Genomic DNA, 21184 nt, shown 5'->3' with positions numbered 1-21184 from the left:
TTCAACTACTTTGCAAACTATTATATACAGAATGGATAAACAAGGTCCTACTGTATAACATAGGGAACTATATTCAATATCTTGTGACAAATCATAATGGAAAAGAATAGGAAAAGGAATATATATGTATATAGCTGAATCACTTTGCTGTACAATAGAAATTAACACATTCGATAAAATATTTTTCAAATGGAGTAGTCTCTTACATGTAGTATTTTTCGCACTTCCCCTCACTCTGAAAATGACATTTTTTTTACCTATTTCCACCTTGCTCAAATGCTACCATTTATGAACTACCATTTATAATCCTATAGTACTTATGTATTTATTTTACTTATGACCTCATTATCATTTACTTATATTAGGCTATAAGCACTAATACAACAATCCCTTGAAGACAGGGATTGGTACATATCCTTGTAACTCCCACAATTTATTATACATCAAAGTTGTTTGCTAGATATTCAGGTTTTTTTTTTTTTAATAACCAACACTTGGTTTTTATTTTTTGTCTTCTTAGTTTTAGTCATTGTATTTGGTGTACAGCCATATCTAGGCTTTTTTAAAACTCTCATTTATTTGAGACTAATAAAATTAAACATCTTTTCATGTGCTTAGTGGTTATTTGTATATCTTCTTTTGTGTGGTTATCTTTTGTTAAGAAGTGGTTTTTTAATCAAAATACAATTGACATATTAGTTTCAGATGTTCAGTTCAGTCGCTCAGTCATGTCCGACTCTTTGCGACCCCATGCACTGCAGCACGCCAGCTTTCCCTGTCCATCACCAACTCCTGCAGCTTGCTCAAACTCACGTCCATCCAGTCAGTGATACCATCCAACTATCTCATCCTCCCTTTTCTCTTTCTCCTCCCGCCTTCAATCTTTCCCAGCATCAGGGTCTTTTCCAGTGAGTTAGCTCTTCACATCAGGCTCAGCTTCAGCATCAGCCCTTCCAATGAATATTCAGCACTGATTTCCTTTAGGATTGACTGGTTGGATCTTGCAGTCCAAGGGACTCTCAAGAGTCTTCTCCAACACCACAGTTCAAAAGCATCAATTCTTCAGCACTCAGCTTTCTTTATGGTCCAACTCTCACATCCATACATGACTACTGGAAAAACCATAGCTTTGACTAGATGGATCTTTGTCGGCAAAGTAATGTCTCTGCTTTTTAATAATGCTATCTACGCTGGTCAAAGCTTTTCTTCCAAGGAGCAAGCATCTTTTAATTTCATGGCTGCAGTCACCATCTACAATGATTTTGGAGCCCAAGAAAATAACATCTGTCACTGTTTCGTTTCCCCATCTATTTGTCAAGAAGTGATGAGGCCAGATGCCATGATCTTCGTTTTCTGAATGTTGAGTTTTAAGCCACCTTTTTCACTCTTCTCTTTCATTTTCATCAAGAGGCTCTTTAGTTCTTTGCTTTCTGCCATAAGGATGCTGTCATCTATGTATTCGAGGTTATTGTTATTTCTCCTGGCAATCTTGATTCCAGCTTGTGCTTCATCTAGCCCAGCATTTCTCATGATGTACTCTGCATATAAGTTAAATAAGCAGGGAAACAATATACAGCCTTGACATACTCCTTTCCTGATTTAGAACCAGTCTGTTGTTCCTGTCCAGTTTTAACTGTTGTTTCTTGACCTGCATGTACATTTCTCAGGAGGCAGGTAAGGTGGTCTGGAATTCCTACCACTGTTAAGAATTTTCCACAGTTTGTTGTGATCCACACAGTCAAAGGCTTTGGTGTAGTCAATAAAGCAGAAATAGATGTTTTTCTGGAACTCTCTTGCTTTTTTGGTGATCCAATGGATGTTGGCAATTTGATCTCTGCTTCCTCTGCCTTTTCTAAATCCAGCTTGAACATCTGGTAGTTCATAGTTCAGGTACTGTTGAAGCCTGGCTTGGAGAATTTTGAGCATTACTTTACTAGCGTGTGAGATGAGTGCAATTGTGCAGTAGTTTGAACATTCTTTGGCATTGGCTTTCTTTAGGATTGGGATGAAAACTGACCTTTTCCAGTCCTGTGGCCACTGCTGAGTTTTCCAAATTTGCTGGCATATTGAGTGCAGCACTTTCACAGCATCATCTTTCAGGATTTGAAATAGCTCAACTGGAATTCCATCACCTCCACTAGCTTTGTTCATAGTGATGCTTCCTAAGGCCCACTTGACTTCACATTCCAGGATGTCTGGCTCTAGGTGGGTGATCACACCATTGTAGTTATGTAGGGTCTTCTGTGTATTCTTGCAGCCTCTTCTTAATATCTTCTGCTTCTGTCAGGTCCATAGCATTTCTGTCCTTTATTGTGCCCATTTTGCATGAAATCTTCCCCTGGTATCTCTAATTTTCTGGAAGAGATCTCTAGTCTTTCCCATTCTACTGTTTTCCTCCATTTCTTTGCACTGATTGCTGAGGAAGGCTTTCTTATCTCTCCTTGCTATTCTTTGGAATGCTGCATTCAAATGGGTCTATCTTTCCTTTTCTCCTTTGCCTTTAGCTTCTCTTCTTTTTCAGCTATTTGTAAGGCCTCATCAGACAACCATTTTGCCTTTTTGCATTTCTTTTTCTTGGGGATGGTCTTTATCACTGCCTCCCTATACAGTGTCACGAACCTCCATCCATAGTTCTTCAGGCACTCTATCAAATCTAATTCTTTGAATCTAATTGTCACTTCCACTGTATAATGGGTAAGGGATTTGATTTAGGTCATACCTGAATGGTCTAGTGGTTTTCCCTACTTTCTTCAATTTAAGTCTGAATTTTGCAGTAAGTTCATGATCTGAGCCACAGTCAGCTCCTGGTCTTGTTTTTGCTGGCTGTATAGAGCTGCTCCATCTGGCTGCAAAGAATATTAATCAATCTGATTTCAGAATTGACCATCTGCTGATGTCCATTTGTAGAGTCTTCTCTTGTGTTGTTGGAAGAGGGTGTTTGTTATGACCACTGTGTTCTCTTGGCAAAACTCTGTTAGCCTTTGCTTTGTTTCATTTGTTTCACATGTACAACGTAACAGTTCAGTATTTGTATATATTGTGGAGTAATCCCCACAGTAAATGTAGTTAAGATCCATCACCACACACTTACACATTTTTGTGTGAGTGAGGGGAACTTATAAGATGTACAGTTTTAGCAACTTTCAAATATTCTTAACTCTAGTCACCATGATGTACATTATATCCCCAAGACTTATTTATTACAGATATATGTTGAATAAATGTTTTAAGAATTTTTAAATTGGGTAGAAGAAAACCTAGAAAAGAAGTGCAGAGGATCATCTGAGACGTAGGAAGGCCAGGAAAATGTGGAGCCACAGGCAGGTACATGTTGTTATACGTTTGTCAAAACCCATAGCATATGCAACACCGAGAGTGAACCCCAATGTAAACATGAAAGCTGGGTGATAATGACATATGCATAGAAGTTAATCTTGGTAACAAATGTCCCACTCTGGTGGGAGGCTATGCATGTGCATTTGGCAGAGGATTTATGGGAACTTCTGCATTTTCTCAGTCATGTCCGACTCTTTTCAATCCCATGAACTGTAGCCTGCCAGGCTCCTCTGTCCATGGAATTCTCCAGGCAATAATACTGGAGTGGGTTGCCACTTCCTTCTTCAGAAAATCTTCCAAACCCAGGGATTGAACCCGGGTCTTCTGCATTGCAGGCATATTCTTTACCCTCTGAACCATCAGGGAAGCACTTTCTACTCCATTTTGCTGTAAACCTAAAATTGTTCTGAAAAAAAAAAACTGTCTACTAAAAAAAAAAAAAAAAAGGCCAAGCAGAAAATGTTCAAGGAGGAACAGGTGTTTGGTCAGGAGAGTTAATTGTTGCTGAGCCTGGGACAAGGATGGAAATATGTCCCTCGGTTAGTGATGTGATTACACTGGTTACACTGGTCTCACTTAGGTGAGAACAGTTTCTGCCAAGTGATGGGGTGGGAGCTAGACTGGAGAAGACTTAAGAGAATGGAAGGCAAGAAAATTTTTAACTGAATACAGAAAAGCCTTTCAAGAAGTTTCACTGGTGCTCATGAAAGAATATCACATGAGTAGGGCAAAGGATATTCTCTTGCCAAAGAGGACAGAATGTGAATGTGCTCAAGCCTCTGGATTAGCTGCTAAATTCCTATGACAGAGGCGTCTGCTCGCTTGTCCCATGAGTGTGCAATCAGTAAATTCCATGCTGCAGGAAATCTTACAGGTCAAATGCCCCATGTTCTTTTTTTCTCTTTGGCTGTGCCAGTCTTAGCTGCAGTATTTGGGATCTTAGTTGCAGCACGTGGGATCTAGTTCCCTGACCAGGGATTGAACACAGGCTTCCTGCATTAAGGGAGTCTTAGCCACTGGACCACCAGGGAAGTCCCACCTCAAGTTCTTTAATAAATATCTTTGAGCAAAAGACAGGGCTAGAAGCAGAACCTAAGGATTTTAACAAGCTTTTAAGAGTTTTCTTTTGTTAATTAATTAGCAAGTCTAAACTATATGGTCTGGAGATGACCATCTGTGTGATAAAATTGTAAAGAAATGCAAGGAAGTGATCACCATAAAAAGTCAGGAGAAAAAAAGTCAGGAGAGTTGTTACTTTTGGGGGGAGGTGGGAGCAGTGACTGAGTCAGGGCACACAAGATTTCTGCATGGTAGTGTTATCATAACTCATTCAGCTCGAGAGGAAGAAGTCTGGCTGTAGAGAAAAGAATCACATGGAGAGAGATATGTGAAATTGAAGAAAGGGTGTGTAGGTGTGTGTGTGTGTGTCTCGCAATGGCAGAAGCAGGCAGGAACCACTGGGGCAGTCATTCTCGTCCCTCTCCCCATGGTGCTCTGAGGTTCTCAAGCCCTTCCACTTCTGTGAGGCAGAAAGGGCAAGGGTTATTCTCCCGATTTTATGGGTGGAAAAACTGAGGCCTGAGTGTGTGTGACTTGCCCGAGGTCACACTGCTCATCAAGGGTAGAGGCTGCCCAGATCCCAGGCCCCAGCCCAGGAGTGAGCAGGGCAGCTGGCTCACCCAACGCTGCCCTGTCCCCTGCAGGAATTGCTGAGATTCTGATGAACAGACCCAGTGCCCGCAATGCCCTGGGGAACATCTTCGTCAGTCAGGTGAGTAAGGGCGGGCACCAGGGTGGGAGGGGCTGAGCTGGGAGGTATCTGATCTGGTCTCCTCTGCAGCTGCTGGAAGCTCTGGCCCAGCTTCGGGAGGACCGTCAAGTGCGTGTCCTGATCTTCAGGAGTGGAGTGAAGGGTGTGTTCTGCGCAGGTGGGTTTCCTTCCTTGCCCCCAACCCGGGGCTCAGCAGGGCTCCCACCAGCCTGCATTTAGGGAACAGTTAGGTTGTTTTAGCACAGGACTCGGGCTTCCCAGGTTGCCCTAGTGGTAAAGAACCCACTTGGGGGTACAGGAGACACTGGTTTGATCCCTGGGACGGGAAGATTCCCTGTGGAAGGAAATGGCAACCCACTCCGGTATTCTTGCCTGGAGAATCCCCATGGACAGAGGAGCCTGGCGGGCTACAGTCCATGAGGGTGCCAAGAGTTGGACATGACTGAAAAGACTTAGCACACAGCACAGGACTCATTCCCATTTAAAGATATGCACTCAGAGGTGAAACTCCTTGCTTAGAGCAACACAGCTAGTGAGAATTCGGTTAGAACTTGACCTTTCTGACCCCCAAATCCTTGTTCTTTCTGTTCTGACACTGCATTGAGGAAATGAGAAAACGGAGTCCAACGACACTCACCAGGTCTGTGGCCAAGACAGGACTGACTTACTGCCCCTTTGCCCACTACAAGATTTCAGTCCCTGTCAACGAAACTCTTCCATGTCTCTGCACCATTTGGTCCCCACAACAGGGCAAGCACCACGCACTTCCTTTCTGAGACGAGAAATGCTGCATCCCAGGCCCACTACAAGAAGCAAGCGAACGAGAGTTGAGCTAAGAACTGACTCTGCGGTGGCTCTGGAGGGGACACCAGGGAGACGGGAAGAGGCTGCGGAGGGCGAGGGTGGGAAGCGAGTGATTCTTAGGCAGTTTCAAGGGCATGTGGCTCAGTCCCCAGGCCTCAACTGTCAGGATCCCCATGAACAGCCTGGGGCGGGAGGTGGCAAGGGAAGTATGCGGACCAGTCTGCCTGACCCCACTGCCCTGATCGAGGCCCTCCTCCTACTCCGGCCTCTTCCTTTGGCTCCCCCCATGATCTGACGTCTTCCATCACGGTCACTTCATGACTGTTAGCCCCACTCCTCACCCCTCCAGCGAAGGACAGGAAAGCAGGGGGCGTGCAGGAGGTCTGAATCTGCCCCTGATTTGCTCTGGAATCCTGGGCTAGTCCCTGTCTCTCTCTGCGCCTCAGTTTCCCCATCTGTCACTGAGGGGCTAGGACTAATCAGACTCCCAAAGGCTCTCCCAACTGACTTTCCCATAATCTAGGACTTGCAGAGAGTACGTTCACCCCCTATTCATGACTCAGGCTCTGGCTGTCTGGGCTTCAGTGAACCTCCACTGTCACTACTCTCACCAAGGACCCTGCCCCCCCCCATGCCACTGTCCCTGCACTCACTCCTCAACCAAGCCCTTCTTTTAAAAAATAATTATACCTGCTGTATGCCAATTATTTCTCAATAAAACAGGAAAAAATAATAAAATTTTATTACTATTTAATGTATTTTTTGAGTTGTCACAAATATATACATTACACAAAATTTATATTTTAATCACTTGTAAGTGTAAAATTCACTGGTATTAAGTGCATTCACAAGGTTATTCAACAATCACCACTATCCATTTCCAGAAAACTTTCATCATCTCAATAAACTATATACTGAAGCAATTCCTCCCCATTTCCCTAACACCCAGTAACCTCCATTCTACTCTCTATCTTTACCAATTTGCTTACTCTAAGTATTTAAGTAGAATCATCCATTTGTCCTTTCATGGCTAGCTTATTTCACTTAGGATCATGTACTTCATGTTCATCCACATTGTAGCATATTGCAGAATTCCTATCTTTTTTAAAAGAGAATAATATTCTTTTTCACATATATATTCCACATTTTTTTAATCCATCTGTTGATGGACTTGGGTGGTTCCCACATTTTGGCTGTTGTGATTAATACTGCTACGAACATTGGTGTGCACCTATCTGTTTTGAGTCCTTGTTTTCAATTCTTTGGGGTATATACTTAGGAGTAAAGTGGCTGGACCACATAGTAATCCTACTTTGAACTTTTGGAGGAAGCACCAAAATATTTTTCACGGCAGCTGTATCATTTGAGATTCCTACCAGCGGTACATCAGAGTTCTCCACACCAATGTCAACACTTTTTTGTTACTTATAATCACCGTCTGAATGGGTACAAAGCACTATCCTATTGTGGTTTTTACTTGCATTTCCCCAATGATGCTGAACACACTCTCCAGTGCTTACTGCCTTATCTTCTTTTTTAAATATTTGGCTGCACTGGGTCTTTGTTGAGGGACGCAGGATCTTCAGTCTTCTGTGACATGCCACCTTTCAGTTCCGGCATGAGAGCTCTAGTTCCCCAACTAGGGATGGAACTTGGGCCACCTGCATTAGAAGCCCAATCTTAGCCACTGGACTAGCCAGGAAATCTCACTGGCATATTTTCCTTGGAGAAATGTCTACTCAAGTCCTTTGTTTGTTTTTGGCCACTCTGCACAACTTGCATGATCTTAGTTCCCCAAACAGGGATCAAACCGTGCCCCCTGCAGGGGAAGCATGGAGTCTTAAACCACTGGACCACCAGGGAAGTCCTTTTTATTTGTTTTTAGTTGTAGGAAATCTTTATATATCATAGATATCAGTTCCTTACCAGATGTATGATTTGCAAGTTATTTCCTTCCATTCATGGGTTGTCTTTGCCCTCTTCATAATCTCTTCTGACGCATTAGTTTTTAATTGTGATGAAATCCAATTTATCTTGTTGTTGTTGTTGTGTCTTTTTTTGCCCACCCTCCTCCCTCCCTGGCTTCCCTGACGAGTTTTCCTGGCGTTTCTCTTTCCTCTCTGGCCGCTTCTCTTCAGGTTTCCATTGCTGGATCCTTTGACAGCCTGGGATTCAGTGCCAGGTCATTTCCCAAGGGCTGTCACCCTTGCATCTGCAGGTGCAGACCTGAAGGAGCGGGAGCAGATGAGTGAGGCAGAAGTGGGGCTCTTTGTCCAGCGGCTTCGAGGCCTGATGACTGAGATTGGTGAGGGTTCTGGAGTGGGGAGGAGGGGCGCATTCAGGAGTCCTGCTGATCCCAGCCTCACCCAATCTACCATACCCTAAAGACAGAATGGTTTCTGTTGTGAGCTCTGTGGAGAGATGATCCTCCCAGGGAGAGGGGGCAGGGACAAGGAATTCTACAAGGAGGAGGGTGCCACGAGGGTCCAAAGGGCACTGGCTCCCCAGCATTAGTGCCCTGCTAGTTCTGACCCCCAGCCCCTGTGCCCTGAGGGTACAAGCCTGGCCATTCCAGAGTCAACTTTCAGCAAGCATGCTTGCAGGCTTTGATAAATGCTTGTTCTTTTTCTGGAATATCCCTCCTAGGCCATCTGAACTGTTTATGCATTCTTTAAGACAACCAGTGCCACCTCCTCCAGGAAGCCATCCCTGGCCCATCATCCAAGCTTCCTTTCTCAGATCACTGATCACCCTGGGTCATCATCACCTGTTTGCCTGTTGGCCTTCCCCATGTCAGATTCAATTCTGTTCTCAGCACACAGAATGAGAAGGGAGAGTAAAAAGGCGGGTCCTGGGGAGGCCCACAGGAGGGTGGGCCTGACCAGGCATCACCCTGCCCATCCATCTCCCCACTCCTATTCCCCAGCAGATCCCACAACTTGCCCCAGTGGGAAAACCGACTGCTAAGGTAACCTGGCTGAGGTACCAGGTAAGGTCCCCAAACTTGGGACCAATGAAGCAAGCCTTCTATCACAACCAGCTAGACCATCTCCTACCCTGAGACACTGTCCTGGTCCTACCAGGGCCTCACAGGCTGAGCCCTCCTTTGTCTCCACAGCAGCGTTCCCTGCACCCACCATTGCAGCTATGGATGGGTTTGCCTTGGGTGGAGGCCTGGAACTTGCCCTGGCCTGTGACCTCCGAGTGGCAGGTACTGGGTACAGGGAGAGGTGTGGAAGGGTGGGAGGGAAGAGCGAATGAAACAAGCTAATTCTGGGGATTCTGCAGTCAGCCACTGCTCTCAGCTTTCCAACAAACCCCAGAACTAAAGGCAAAGTGGGAGCCAAGGAATTCAGGAAGCAGTGGTTCCCCACCCACCGCCCAGCCCCTGACTGCTACAGGACTCGTCCCTTCTCAGAGTCAGCTGCCCTCAGCTCAGGACTGTTTGTACCAACCCCAGGGCAACCGCTGACACAGCTAGAAAGAACACAGAGAGTGAAGGTTGGGGACAAAGGTATCTATTCAGTCTTCCAGTTCTGTCCAAGCCAGCTGTATCGATCATATTGTGAACAAAGGTGAGCCATGAGGGCAGTCTATGCCCAGTTAATCACAAGCATGACTGGGCAGGAACAGTGCCCTACAGTAGCTCTATCAGAGTCCACAGAGGTTTGCATTAGTAGCTCAGAGAAATTGAACTTTGAAGTGTGGAGGGCAGGGAGGATGAAGATAATTGCTTTTTAACCTTGCGGACTTGGTGGTTAGGTGTGCCCTTTTTAGAGCCGATCAGAGAAGATATGACACTTACCTGTAGCTCAAACAGTAAAGAATCTGCTTGCAATGCAGGAGACCTGAGTTTGATCCCTGGGTCAGGAAGATCCTCTGGAGAAGGAAATGGCAATCCACTCCAGTATTCTTGCTTGGAGAAGCCTGGAGGGCTAAAGTTCATAGGGTGGTAAAGAGTCAAACACAACTGAGCGCCTAACACTTACTTACTTACTTTAGAGAAGATCTGAGTGTCATCATGGTGCTACTACTTCTCCTGCCACCAATAACTTTTTTTTAACATGTAGCCCCAGGCATAGAGGGACTTTATATCCACATGATACATAGCAAAGAGAAGCCATCAAAATACCAGGTCAGGTCATAGCACCAACTCTGGTTCTACCTGCCTGTTTAGGGGAGCTAACTTGCAGGGTTTGATGGATAGGAGGGTGAATGTAGACCCCTCCCTCCCATACCGCATGGTTTGGAGGGACCGTGTTCAGGGAATTCAGGAGAAGCCTGTGGGGTGGGACACTCAATCAAGGAAGGCTTCTCACAGGAAGTGCAACTCAGAAAAAAGGATGTGGATCAGAATACAGGAAAATTTCAGGCTGACAAAAAGCTCGGAGGGAAAACTGGTAGAAGCAGGAGTCACTGACACTCTAGGCCAGACCAGAGTTAACATGAGACTAGGAATCCATTAACTTACAAATAGGTACTGGGTATCATCCAGGAACCCTTCTTGTTCTAAGCACCATGACCTCACTTAATCCTTAGCAACTCTATAAAGCAGGTAAAAGAGACGTTATCATTTTTTTTCCCTCATCCACATAGCTCAGAAAGGCTAAGAGAGTTGCTCAGTGAGTTGTGGAGGTAGGATGAGTGCTGGGCCTTCTGACTTCCAGGTTAGGGCTCTTCCAAAGGTAGTAACTGGAGGAGCCTGGCTGTAGCCGCACCATGAGGGAAGTAATTGGCTGGAAGGGTGAGCAGAGCCCACAGAGTGTCTCTTATCCTCTGGGATTGGAGCTGGAAGGCAGGGTGGGGGCTTCACTCTGTTTTGTCTAAGCAGCTTCCTCGGCTGTCATGGGACTGATCGAGACCACCAGAGGGCTCCTCCCAGGAGCAGGTAATCTCAACACACACCATCCATCCTCTACCTGTTTATTCTATCCAGCATAATTCCCTACTTTCCTCTTTTGCCCTATGTTCTGGGCTCTTCCCCGCCAGCCTAATCCAATCTTGTCCTCTGAGAGGTTTTGGCTGACTCCCAGCCAGGGCCTCCTCTGGGCCCCCACATTCCATGAGGATTCACCATCCCTACTCCATCCTGGCAGGAGGGACTCAGAGGCTGCCTCGATGCCTGGGGGTGGCCCTGGCGAAGGAGCTCATCTTCACAGGCCGACGACTGAGTGGGGCGCAGGCCCAGGCTCTGGGGCTGGTGAACCACGCTGTGGCCCAGAACGAGGATGGCAATGCTGCCTACCACCGGGCACGAGCACTGGCCCAGGAGATCCTACCCCAGGTACGACTGCCGCTCAGCACAGGCGGGCCTGTGCCATTGGGGATCACAGGTGCGGAAGCCAGGGGGCAAGGGTGTCTCATGCAACCACAAGATCCATTTTCCCAGATTTACAAAATTAACCATCTTTGGCGATTTTGCTTCCATTCAGCCATCTAGTAAATAATACTAAATCAGATTTTAAGTTAAGATGAAAATTGAGTTCCGAGGTGCTGGGATCAATTAAGCTTGAAAATCCTCAGAACAGCCTGTAAAACAGAACTTCTGAGATGATGCAAATGATCTCTATCTGTGCCACCCACTAAGGCAGTCACTAGCCATGTTTTGTTGCTATGTCCGACTCTGTGCGACTCCACCGACTGTAGCCCAGCAGACTCCTCTTGTCCATGGTATTTTACAGGCAAATATACTAGAGTGGGCTACCATTTCCTTCTTCAGGGGATCTTCCCAACCCAGGGACTGAACCCGAGGTTCCTGCTTGCCAAGCAGTTTTTTACCCTTGAGCTACCTGGGAAGCCCCACTAGCCACATTACTTAAATTAAAATTTTACTTTCTCAATTACACTTCCCATATTTTAATGCTAACAGACACATCTGGCTGTTGGCTATTGTACTGGACAGTAAAGCATGAATGTGTCCCAAAATTGAAAATGCAAGATTCTTTAAAGCAGATAAAGAACTACCAGCCCATCTTTCGACCATACTACATGGTGGAAAAGCACTTGAAATACATGATGTAGGACATGTGTTAAGACCCATACTTTTTAATCCTCAAATAGCCTATTAGCATAGTCTCCCCAAAGGTGTAGATACCCAGGGAGTGGGTTAGGCCCTGCCTACATGTAATCTCCAAGTACCCGAGAGGCTCCACTGGCTTCTCACTTCTCTAAGAGAGCCAGAGGGACATCCCAAGTTTCCACAAAGACAGGCAAGCAGCTGAAATGGAGCCAGGTTCTGTTAAGTTGTAATACTCACTGAGCCCATATGGTGCCTCATCCATCAGACACAAGCAATCCTGGGTACTTTAATAGTGTCCCAATGTTAGAACAATCCAGGTGAGGTGATTATGCCTGTCGCGTCTGTGCTATAACAGACCCAACAAGGTTAAGTGACTGCTCATCAAAGTCAAAGAAAGTGACTGCACCACCACAAAGACAGACACTGTTTTGGCATCCATTCTGCATAATACAGAAATACAGATGATAACTAGCATTTTAAAGAGTGCAGACCATGTACACAATTTTTAAAGAACAAACTAAATCTTTAATGGATTTCAAATACAAAAAATTAAAGACATGTTACAAAAGTAATACAATATTGTTAACCATAATCTATAATTTTAATATTATTAACACAATATTTGTATTAATCATGAAAAGTAAAAAAGAGTTATCTTACTTAGGGGGAAAAAAAAATCTCCCTCAAATAATCCTATCCTGCCTCTTTTTATAACTTTGAGATCTTTACTTACTTACTTGCTTAGTTACTTGAGGGCAAGGACTATAAAAAACATGGTAAGTTTGGTTTAAAAGCATTTGTTTTGTCTTCATTTCTTGTTTATAGTTTCATCACACATAAATGGAGAGTCTGAAGCTGTTCATTTTAATGCTGTCATGTTTCTCTTATACTTGGTCAGAAAGTCTGAACTGATAACAAAAACTCTGAGTGACTCGGGGTAGTAACTGATTACACTTACACAGACTGAGGGGTCTATTTGTAGACTCTAGGGTTTGTCTTTTTGCATAAAATAAATAACTGGGTCTTTGAGCTTGGTCTCATGACTTTTCAATATATTGAAATAATGGTATTTTACTAATTACTAGTATTCCAGTATTTAAAAGTAGCTTTCCATACCAAAACAACAGCCTACCAAAAACTAGTATTAGAATCACTAATGCAAATCCTGGGGCATTCTGATGCAACCTGTTTAACTTCCAGGTGAGTTACTGAGTGCCAAATATGAAAAGATTCCTGAGTGCAAGAGATGCTGTTGTAGACAGCTGCCCTCTAGTGGACAAATTACCAAAACCAGCAGTGAAATTGCTCCAGAGATTACAGCCTCAAAGAGCCTATCAATAAACACAAGGTCCAGAAATTAACACTCAGATTTCCCCTTTAAACAGTACATATACTTTACCCTTTGAATATGGATTTGAATACATTTTCCATTTTAACATCAAAGTAATGGAACATCCTGTGGCAACTGTGACTCACTGTTCTCATTTCCAAATAACACATAATGATCCATCGTATTTCTAACTGAGCTTCACAGAGTGTTCCACTGAACAACACAAATTGGAACTGTGAAGGTTCATTTATACATGGATTTTTTTTCCCCACTAAATACATACTACAGCACTACACGATCCAAGGTTGGTTGAATTTGTGGATGTAGAACTCTTTAAGTTCCGTGCAGATTTTTTACTGCATGGACAGTTGGTTCGCCCAAGCCCTGGGTTGTTCAAGGGTCAACTACATATATGTACTCACACACACTCAGAAACATAAATATGTGTGTTTTCAACACAGGGACAACATGCTATATAGTTTTTAATTTTCTTCAATGAGAAATCAGGAGTTATATTCATGATAAACAAATCAAAAAGGAGAGAAGAATAAGAAGGACACAGAGTAAAAATCAAAAGTAGGGTGATCCTGTTATCCTGGGGCTGTTCCAGGTTCAAAGTGAAAAGTCCCACATCCTAAAACCCTTCAGTCACTGGCAAAAAGACAAGTGTTTTGGGTCACCTAAACAGTCCTCAGTTCCCCAGTCACTCTCCCCAGCGATGACCACTGTTAACAGTTCGCATACTCTTCCAGAAATATTCATTGTACATGTAAAATATACACATATACTCACATATCTAATTCTAAATTCCTTTAGGACAATTTAGGGGACAAGGAACACACCTTTAAAGGCTAGTCCAGTTCTAACTGACGTTTAAAAACTATGCACAGAAAAGAATTCAATCAGTATGGAAAAGTATAAAACAAAAAGTGAAGTTCTTCATTCTCATGACCTTTCTCCCCAAAGACACATCACACCAACACCTTCTACACAAACTGAATAATATACACAGCACGATGCAGCTTCCTTTTCTCACCTTATATGTTGGAGAGTTGCTCATTTCAGCACATACTTATCAACCTCATTCATTTAAACTGCACACTTTTTCATTAATGGTATGGATGTGCCATCATTTAACCAGTACTCTAGTGAGGAACATTCACATTACTGACATCTTTATGCTCCTTAAAAATAGCTGGAGTGATTAACTTTGTACATCTTAGTGTACTCTTGGAAATGAATCTATAGGGTAGATGCCTACATGGAGTTACAACATGAAAGAGCATGGGCATCTATCTAATCTGCCAGTTCTTGGCAAATTGTCCTCCTGAAGCATTGTTCCAGTTTACTCTCCATTCAACTCTGTGTGCAAATACTTCTCAACGATAATGGGCATTATCAACCTTTACAGTTCCCAAGTGTGAAGTGAAAAGGAGCACCTAACTGTTCTGATCTACGTTTTCTTTAAAAGTAAAGCTGAGCACACCTTATGTCTTTTTTTCCTTTTTGTGAACTAGCTTTCCATACTGTGTGAATGCTAAAAAGTATGTGTGTGTATATATATATATATATATATATATATAAGCTTTTTGTAAAGGAAACGCTTCTGTCACAATATCACAAATATATTCTCCCAGATCTTGATTTTTGCTTGAATCTGTGGTATTTTTCCCTGTCTGAAGTTCATCTTTATGTAGCTAGTTTTTTCATTTATGGTTTCCATGCTAACAGACTTTTTAAATTGTTCTTTCCTGATAAAGTCTTACAAAACCTTCAAATAATACAATATGAACAAAATAGGAGGCAAACGCACTCCTTGCCTGGAAGTGTGGTGGGGGATGGAGAGCCAGACCTGCAGTGGCACAAAATAATTAGAAGCAAGACCAATGAGGCAAAGATGGTCACTTCAGTGCTCTTGCTTCCAAGTGGCCCTACAAAATGGCCCTCAGGATTTCAACCCCAGCCTGTCAGATTCCAAAGTCCAAGTTCCTACTACTGACATTTTTCACCCTACTGGGGTAAAACGTGCTTTCAGTGGAGGCTTGCATTTGTTGAGATGAGACGGGTAGAGGAAGGGACAGGAGTGGGAAAGGTGACTGGGAATCGGATCCAAGCTTCGCCACTGACTGGATAAACGTGGCCAACTGCTTCCCCACCCTGAGCCTCAATTAAACCCCTCCTGAAGGGCTGGGGAGCAGCCTGTGACCGTTAGACAAGTCTGTGAGTGGGAAAGCATGTGTACAGTGGAGTATGTTGTACATGCTGGAGGCATGTATTAACTGACAAGAATTCCAGATGGTCAGGACTAGGAGGGTTAGGGATCGGTTAGGCTTCCTTCATTATTGAAAAGGAACATCAGCTAATTAGTAGGTATAACACTAACAAAAGTAAACACTGTCACTAGAATAGCTGGATTTCTACCCAGACCTCATCCCCTATCATGGAGCTTGTGTGCCTGTGAGCACCAACTGATCCCCTCAACCAAGCGTTTGCTTTTCCCTAGGCCCCCATTGCTGTGCGGCTGAGCAAAGTAGCCATTGACCGAGGAATAGAGGTGAGAGGGTTCTGGGTCGGAACTTAGCATCTGCTAAGGTCAGTGGGGTGGCTGGGAGGCAGTGCTTTCAGGGCACACAGATGGACAACACAGCTGGAAAGAACTCAGCAATCAGACTCTTCTAATAGACTTGGAGCCTGAACCTCTCTCTTTGTTTTGTAGTTTTACCCATCTACAAAATGAAGTTTGGCCAGGTAAAAATACTCCAAATTATATTTTATCCTCATTTCTCTCCCTTGGTTAGAGAAGGTAGCTGAAGTCCAGAAAGGGTAAATGACTTACCCGGGGTCACAGAGCAAATGAGTTACAAGAACCCAGGTCTGCATGGCTATCAGTCCATGTTCTCAGGATTATGCTGATGGTCAGCAATGCGGCCTCACAGACGGGGCTCAGGCACGCTGACTTGGCTGCAGCTAACTCATCCTACACATCAACTTATTCATTCATTACACACTAAACCTAGACCTGAACTGGGACACCAGAATGAATCAAATATGGTCTCTGCCCCCAAGGTAGGAGAGGGACTGACATAAGTCACTAATAAAAAGTCGAGTACCAAGTAGACAGCCCAGAGAGGGTAGAGCTGCACCTTCCATGGGGCTACTGGGTACAGGGCTGGACAGTGCTGTGTTGGAGAATGTTTTCTAGAACTGGGGTTTAGGCTGGATAAGAATTCCAGAAAAATTGGAAAGTGTGAGAGAAAAAACAGAGGTGCATAAATAAGCAACTCAACTGAACAAGAGGAAGGGACGAGTGAGTCAGCACAGCAGTGAGGTTAGGGGCATGGGCCCTGGTGCTGGACCATCTGGGTTCTAAGACCTGTTTTCCCACACACCGTTGTGTCTTTACACAAATCACTCCACCTTTCTATGCCTCAGATTTCTCAGCTGTGTAGTAGGGAAAATAACTGCTGCTATGAACAGCACTTCTCTTATAATAGTGCCTTTAAGTGAGTAATAACAAGCAGTGGACAGTAGAGACTGGGAAGTTGCCAGGGGCCAAGTCATGCAGGCCTTGGTTCTGAGGGCAATGGAAAGCCAGCAGAGTTCATTAATGGGGGTGACAGGAGACACGGTGAGGCAGCCAGGTGGGGAAGGAGGGGACAATGCCTGCGCAAGCACAGCTCACACACTCCCTCCTCATCTCTAAGGCTGTTTGTAATCCCCCCTGTTGTTCTCACAGCCCCCACTCATCCTAGCACTGCCTCACCTCTGTAATGAATGGTGTTCCCTCTCCAGTAGGGGATTCCTTATCACACCATCTCTCTTCATATGGTCTGGCATACAGTAAGCCTGGATAATTCTTTGCTGGAAGAATCCAGGGAACAGCAGGAAGTGGTGTAGAGAGCAGGGCGAGCTGGCGCCCAGGGCACATGGAGGTGGGCAAGGCTGATCCAGGCACCACTTCTTTCCTGCAGGTGGACATCGCATCAGGGATGGCCATTGAAGGGATATGCTACGCCCAGGTACGTGTCTGCTGCCAGTCCTGCATGCTTGTAAGCAGAGGCCAGGCCAGGGTGGGGTTCTTGGGTACTATTAGTACATGACCAATTGAACAGGTTCCTCCCAACCCACACAGTCAGCCTGCACTGATCCCAGGGGAGCCACAGAGCACTCTCTGGGGCTGTTTCCTCAGCCATCTAATGGCACTGCACCCTGCCCTAATTTGCTGTCCAGAGAATCACAGAGGAACCCGACAGAAGAAGAGCAGCTTCTGAGTTCTCTGTATCAGTGGCTACTGGTACAGGCCAGGCTGTACCAGCCTAGAGCCCAGGCTGGAGGATGCCAAGGCCTTGATTATTGCCCATAGGTTGTGTATGCTCGATGGTGGGACAATAAACTATGGCTGACCCATTTAGCCCCTTACTCCTTAGTGAGTCAAAAACATGAATCTCCAGGCTAACAAGTAACAAAATCCTCCTAAACGGGGGTTTGGGAACTTATAGAACCCAATGTAAACCAACTGCATACCAGGATTCAGAGCCAGAGCTCTTACCACAAAGCCTAGTCTTTGTTTTCTACCGAGTAGCCTCATTTCAGACTGCTGAATGAGACTGTGAGCTCTCAGAGGCACGTACACTGCGCACAAAATCAGGCTGGTGTGAGGAGATCAAGGAGCCACCAAGGCCCACATGTTTGCATGACCCAACACCAGAGTCCAAAGACAGTGAAAGACTGGATTCTGGCCTCGCCAGGGGCTGAACAACCTTCAGCAAGTCTTTACTGGTTTCTGCACCTGTCCCTGCAAACTGATACTCTGTATGTTGTTTCAGAACATCCCAACCCGGGATCGGCTGGAAGGCATGGCTGCTTTCAGGGAGAAGCGCCTCCCCAGATTTGTTGGCGAGTGACCTCCATTTAACCTGAAGCAAGGGAGATGCACAGCTTACAGGGCAGGATCCAGAAGGAAGATGTGCAGCACCTCTGCCCTCATCATTTCACCTCTCTGGGTTCCAGATTCCTCACAAGGACAATGATGGATAGGAAATAACAGGCATGGTGCCTGGTACTAGGGTGCTGACTATGCCACCTACTGCTCCCTTCATTACTCCTCACCCAGGCGAGCTCATCACTGGGGTGAGGTTGGCTTTGGAGCATACCTGTCTCTCCCTAATAGGACAATAAACTAAGGATAAAACAGACCCCTCTGGGCCCTTATAGCACTGGCACCCAAGTCTGATCACTGCGTCTCAGTTATTAGGTGCTCACCAGAGATGCAAGATGCTGTAAGAACCACCCCACAATGGCCCTGTTTCTCCCTCAGTACAATAGAGATAATAAGGAGACCTTGGTTGTGGTTGAATAGACTCAGCTCTCTGCCAGTTACTCACTGTTTGCCTCAGCCTCCTCAACTATAATGAACCTGTCTTGAGGATTAAAAAATAATAAAATACCTGATGTTCCATAAACATGAGTTATGATTAATGTACTGTTTTCTTTTAAGAACCAGATGAAATCACTGCTGTGAAAACCTTTTGTAAACTGTAGGGTGGCAGACAAATCTTTGCTGGTGCATTTAATTAACTTTTAGGAGCCCTGAGAAGGGAACGATTAACTGAGGTGGACAACATGGAAGACTAAGAAATGGACAGGTAATACTGCAGTTGAAGGCTGAAGGATCAAACAGGCAATGGAGGCAAAGAAGAGGAAAACTGAGGGGACTAGCACGAGCAAAAAAGCAAGATGATGGCACTTTGAAATAAAGGGGGGCTGATATACACATGTGCACACTAGCCTCAGCAGCCCTCCTCCTATACCAAGGCAGGGCAAGAGACAGTCATGTGGTCATTCTTTAACTGATCTGAGCTTCCTAAGCCTGTGCCTGGGCAGGCTCAGGAGTTACTGAACCATGGGCATGGGCATGGACACAGACCAGTAACACTGTTGACTTGCTTTTAAAAACAAATGTGCCTCAAAGCTGTACTCATTTCCTGGAAGGAAAAGTAAGACAAGAACCCAAGTCTTAGGAATCAGCACCAACCACACAAGCAAAATTTGTCTATCTAGGAAAGTAACCATCTTGTTGTACTTCCTTCTTCTTATCTGTTGAAGTAAAGTGAAGTCACCCAGTCATATCTGACTCTTTGCAACCCTATAGACCATAGCCTACCAGACTCCTCTGTCCATGGGATTTTCCAGGCAATAGTACTGGAGTGGATTGCCATTTCCTTCTCCAGGGGATCTTCCCAACCCAGGGCTCGAACCCGGGTCTCCCGCATTGTAGACAGATGCCTTTACCATCTGAGCCACCAGGGAAGACTAAAACTATCCCAGAGGACTGTTGAAAATCAGAGAAAATGTACAGAGGTGCCCAATGCTGAACTGGACCTCAACAGGTACTATTTCCCACTCATCTTCCTCACATCAGCCCACGCTTGTATCTGGTAACAGCATGTTCTGACATATGGAACCCAGGTCAGGAAACTAAGACATACTTTTAGAATCATGCACAAGAGTGAATGAGAAAATCTGTGGAGTTTCAGGGCCGTTGAAGGAAGCAGGTCACAAATTCCCCTTATCCAGTGGGACACCAGTGAGCAATAGTTTGAGAAAATAATTTAGAATAAGAATAAACCTCATTTGATTTCAAAAGACGATATGGGGCATTCCGGTTAAGAATCTGGCCAGCTTACAGTATAAAAATCTAATACTAAAATAAGCTACCAATTTAAAAAAATTGTTTCTTCGAAAAATTTAGATGACTGGCATAACATGTTTCATTGACTGTCAATAATGTGAGGAAGGACTTCATTCCATAAAGCACATTTGCAGAGGACACAAACAAAAGCCTTTCATAGCTTACACTGAGGTTGAGATTGGTTCTCAGAAAAGCTCATTATTTTTCTCATCCAAGTTAGGTAAGAGCACCTCTTTAAATCTTTGGCACAGTCCTTCCTCTGTTTTGGTCACAGTCGCACTCAAATTAAAAATCTGAGGGATTGAGATTTATACTCGCTATATAATCTTTCATCTAAACACTTCTCAGTCCTGTGACCAGGCCCCACCAGCACCAATTACCCACAATGTTATTATGCTCATTCAGTCTAAGGTGTAAAGTTGGAGGAAAAAAGGTCAAAGGTAGACTATCCAAAAATCATAAAAATGTATTTCTCTTTCCTCCACCCAACAAGTGGAAGGTAATTTGGTATGTATTAAAAAAAATTTTTCCCTTCCCTCCAATAGAGGTTCTGCCTTCCAAACAATACATTTAAACACACATGTTTCCTAGAACTTTTTCATGCATTTCTTTTCCAAAGGCCTCACATAGCCAGGAAAAACAACTCAGGAGATTCTTTCAACCATGAAATTTAACATAAATACAGAGGTCCCCCATAGGTATTTCTTTTTTTCTTTCCTCTGACAATACTCAGTTAGAAACTGGTCAGGGCTAAAGAAAATTAACTGGCATAGCTGTTTGAACAAAAGCTTACAGGTCTTCCCACAGAGTCTAGGGCTTGATTTTTCAAAACTACTGAAAAGGTATTCCGAGAATGATTCCAACTTGATTTGAGATTATGGCTATCACACAAATCCAAACTTCTTATAACTTACAGAAAATCATCCCCCAAAAGGCCAACAAGGCGGTCAGCTCACAAACTCCGACAACTTGTTTCAATCCAACACTTGATTGCTGATACAGCAGAAGGCCTGATACTGAAGACGTAGCACCTCTGAGGCCCTGAGGTTAAGAAGGGCCTTCAACAGAGAGAGGGCCTCTGGTAATTTATAAAGTACATTTTGAAGTCATCTACAATGGAGGCTGCGATCTGCTGTGCTTGGGGGTCTGCTTCACTGTGCTCCCGGATGTCACACACAAGTTGCAATCCTTCTTCTTCAACTAACATTTTGCAGTATTTGCTGGCTGAAAGAA

General features: G+C 44.5%; 2 protein-coding genes across 8 annotated transcripts in view; one reads left to right on the top strand and one right to left on the bottom strand.

The window, feature by feature from the left end:
- Positions 1-18722, top strand: part of ECHDC2 (enoyl-CoA hydratase domain containing 2) — a 30398-nt gene extending 11676 nt beyond the window's left edge. Inside the window, exons 2-10 of one of the 5 annotated variants that reach the window (XM_086388791.1) lie at positions 5040-5107; positions 5177-5264; positions 8130-8216; positions 9030-9122; positions 10743-10799; positions 11008-11195; positions 15764-15814; positions 17232-17279; positions 18087-18722. In XM_086388791.1, the coding sequence (XP_086244917.1) occupies positions 5040-5107; positions 5177-5264; positions 8130-8216; positions 9030-9122; positions 10743-10799; positions 11008-11195; positions 15764-15814; positions 17232-17279; positions 18087-18164 (758 nt within the window). In that variant the 3' untranslated portion in view covers positions 18165-18722. Of the gene's footprint in view, positions 1-5039; positions 5108-5176; positions 5265-5856; positions 6650-8049; positions 8217-9029; positions 9123-10742; positions 10800-11007; positions 11196-15763; positions 15815-17231; positions 17280-18086 lie in introns of those variants that run through there. The other 4 variants (XM_086388806.1, XM_086388813.1, XM_086388797.1 and 1 more) reach the window with 4 other exon arrangements.
- ZYG11A (zyg-11 family member A, cell cycle regulator) overlaps positions 12433-21184 on the bottom strand; it is a 73642-nt gene continuing 64890 nt past the window's right edge. For 2 of the 3 annotated variants that reach the window (XM_086388773.1, XM_086388783.1), the window contains exon 14: positions 12433-21175. In XM_086388773.1, the coding sequence (XP_086244899.1) occupies positions 21012-21175 (164 nt within the window). In that variant the 3' untranslated portion in view covers positions 12433-21011. The remainder of the gene's footprint in view (positions 21176-21184) is intronic. The other variant, XM_086388778.1, reaches the window with a different exon arrangement.

Source organism: Bos grunniens, chromosome 3, assembly GCF_055505025.1.
Source record: "Bos grunniens cultivar Pamir isolate PY7600 chromosome 3, Bosgru_T2T1.0, whole genome shotgun sequence".
Lineage (NCBI taxonomy): Eukaryota > Metazoa > Chordata > Mammalia > Artiodactyla > Bovidae > Bos > Bos grunniens.
The sequence above is the reverse complement of the archived record's forward strand: the minus strand, read 5'-3'. Positions and strand labels throughout refer to the sequence as shown.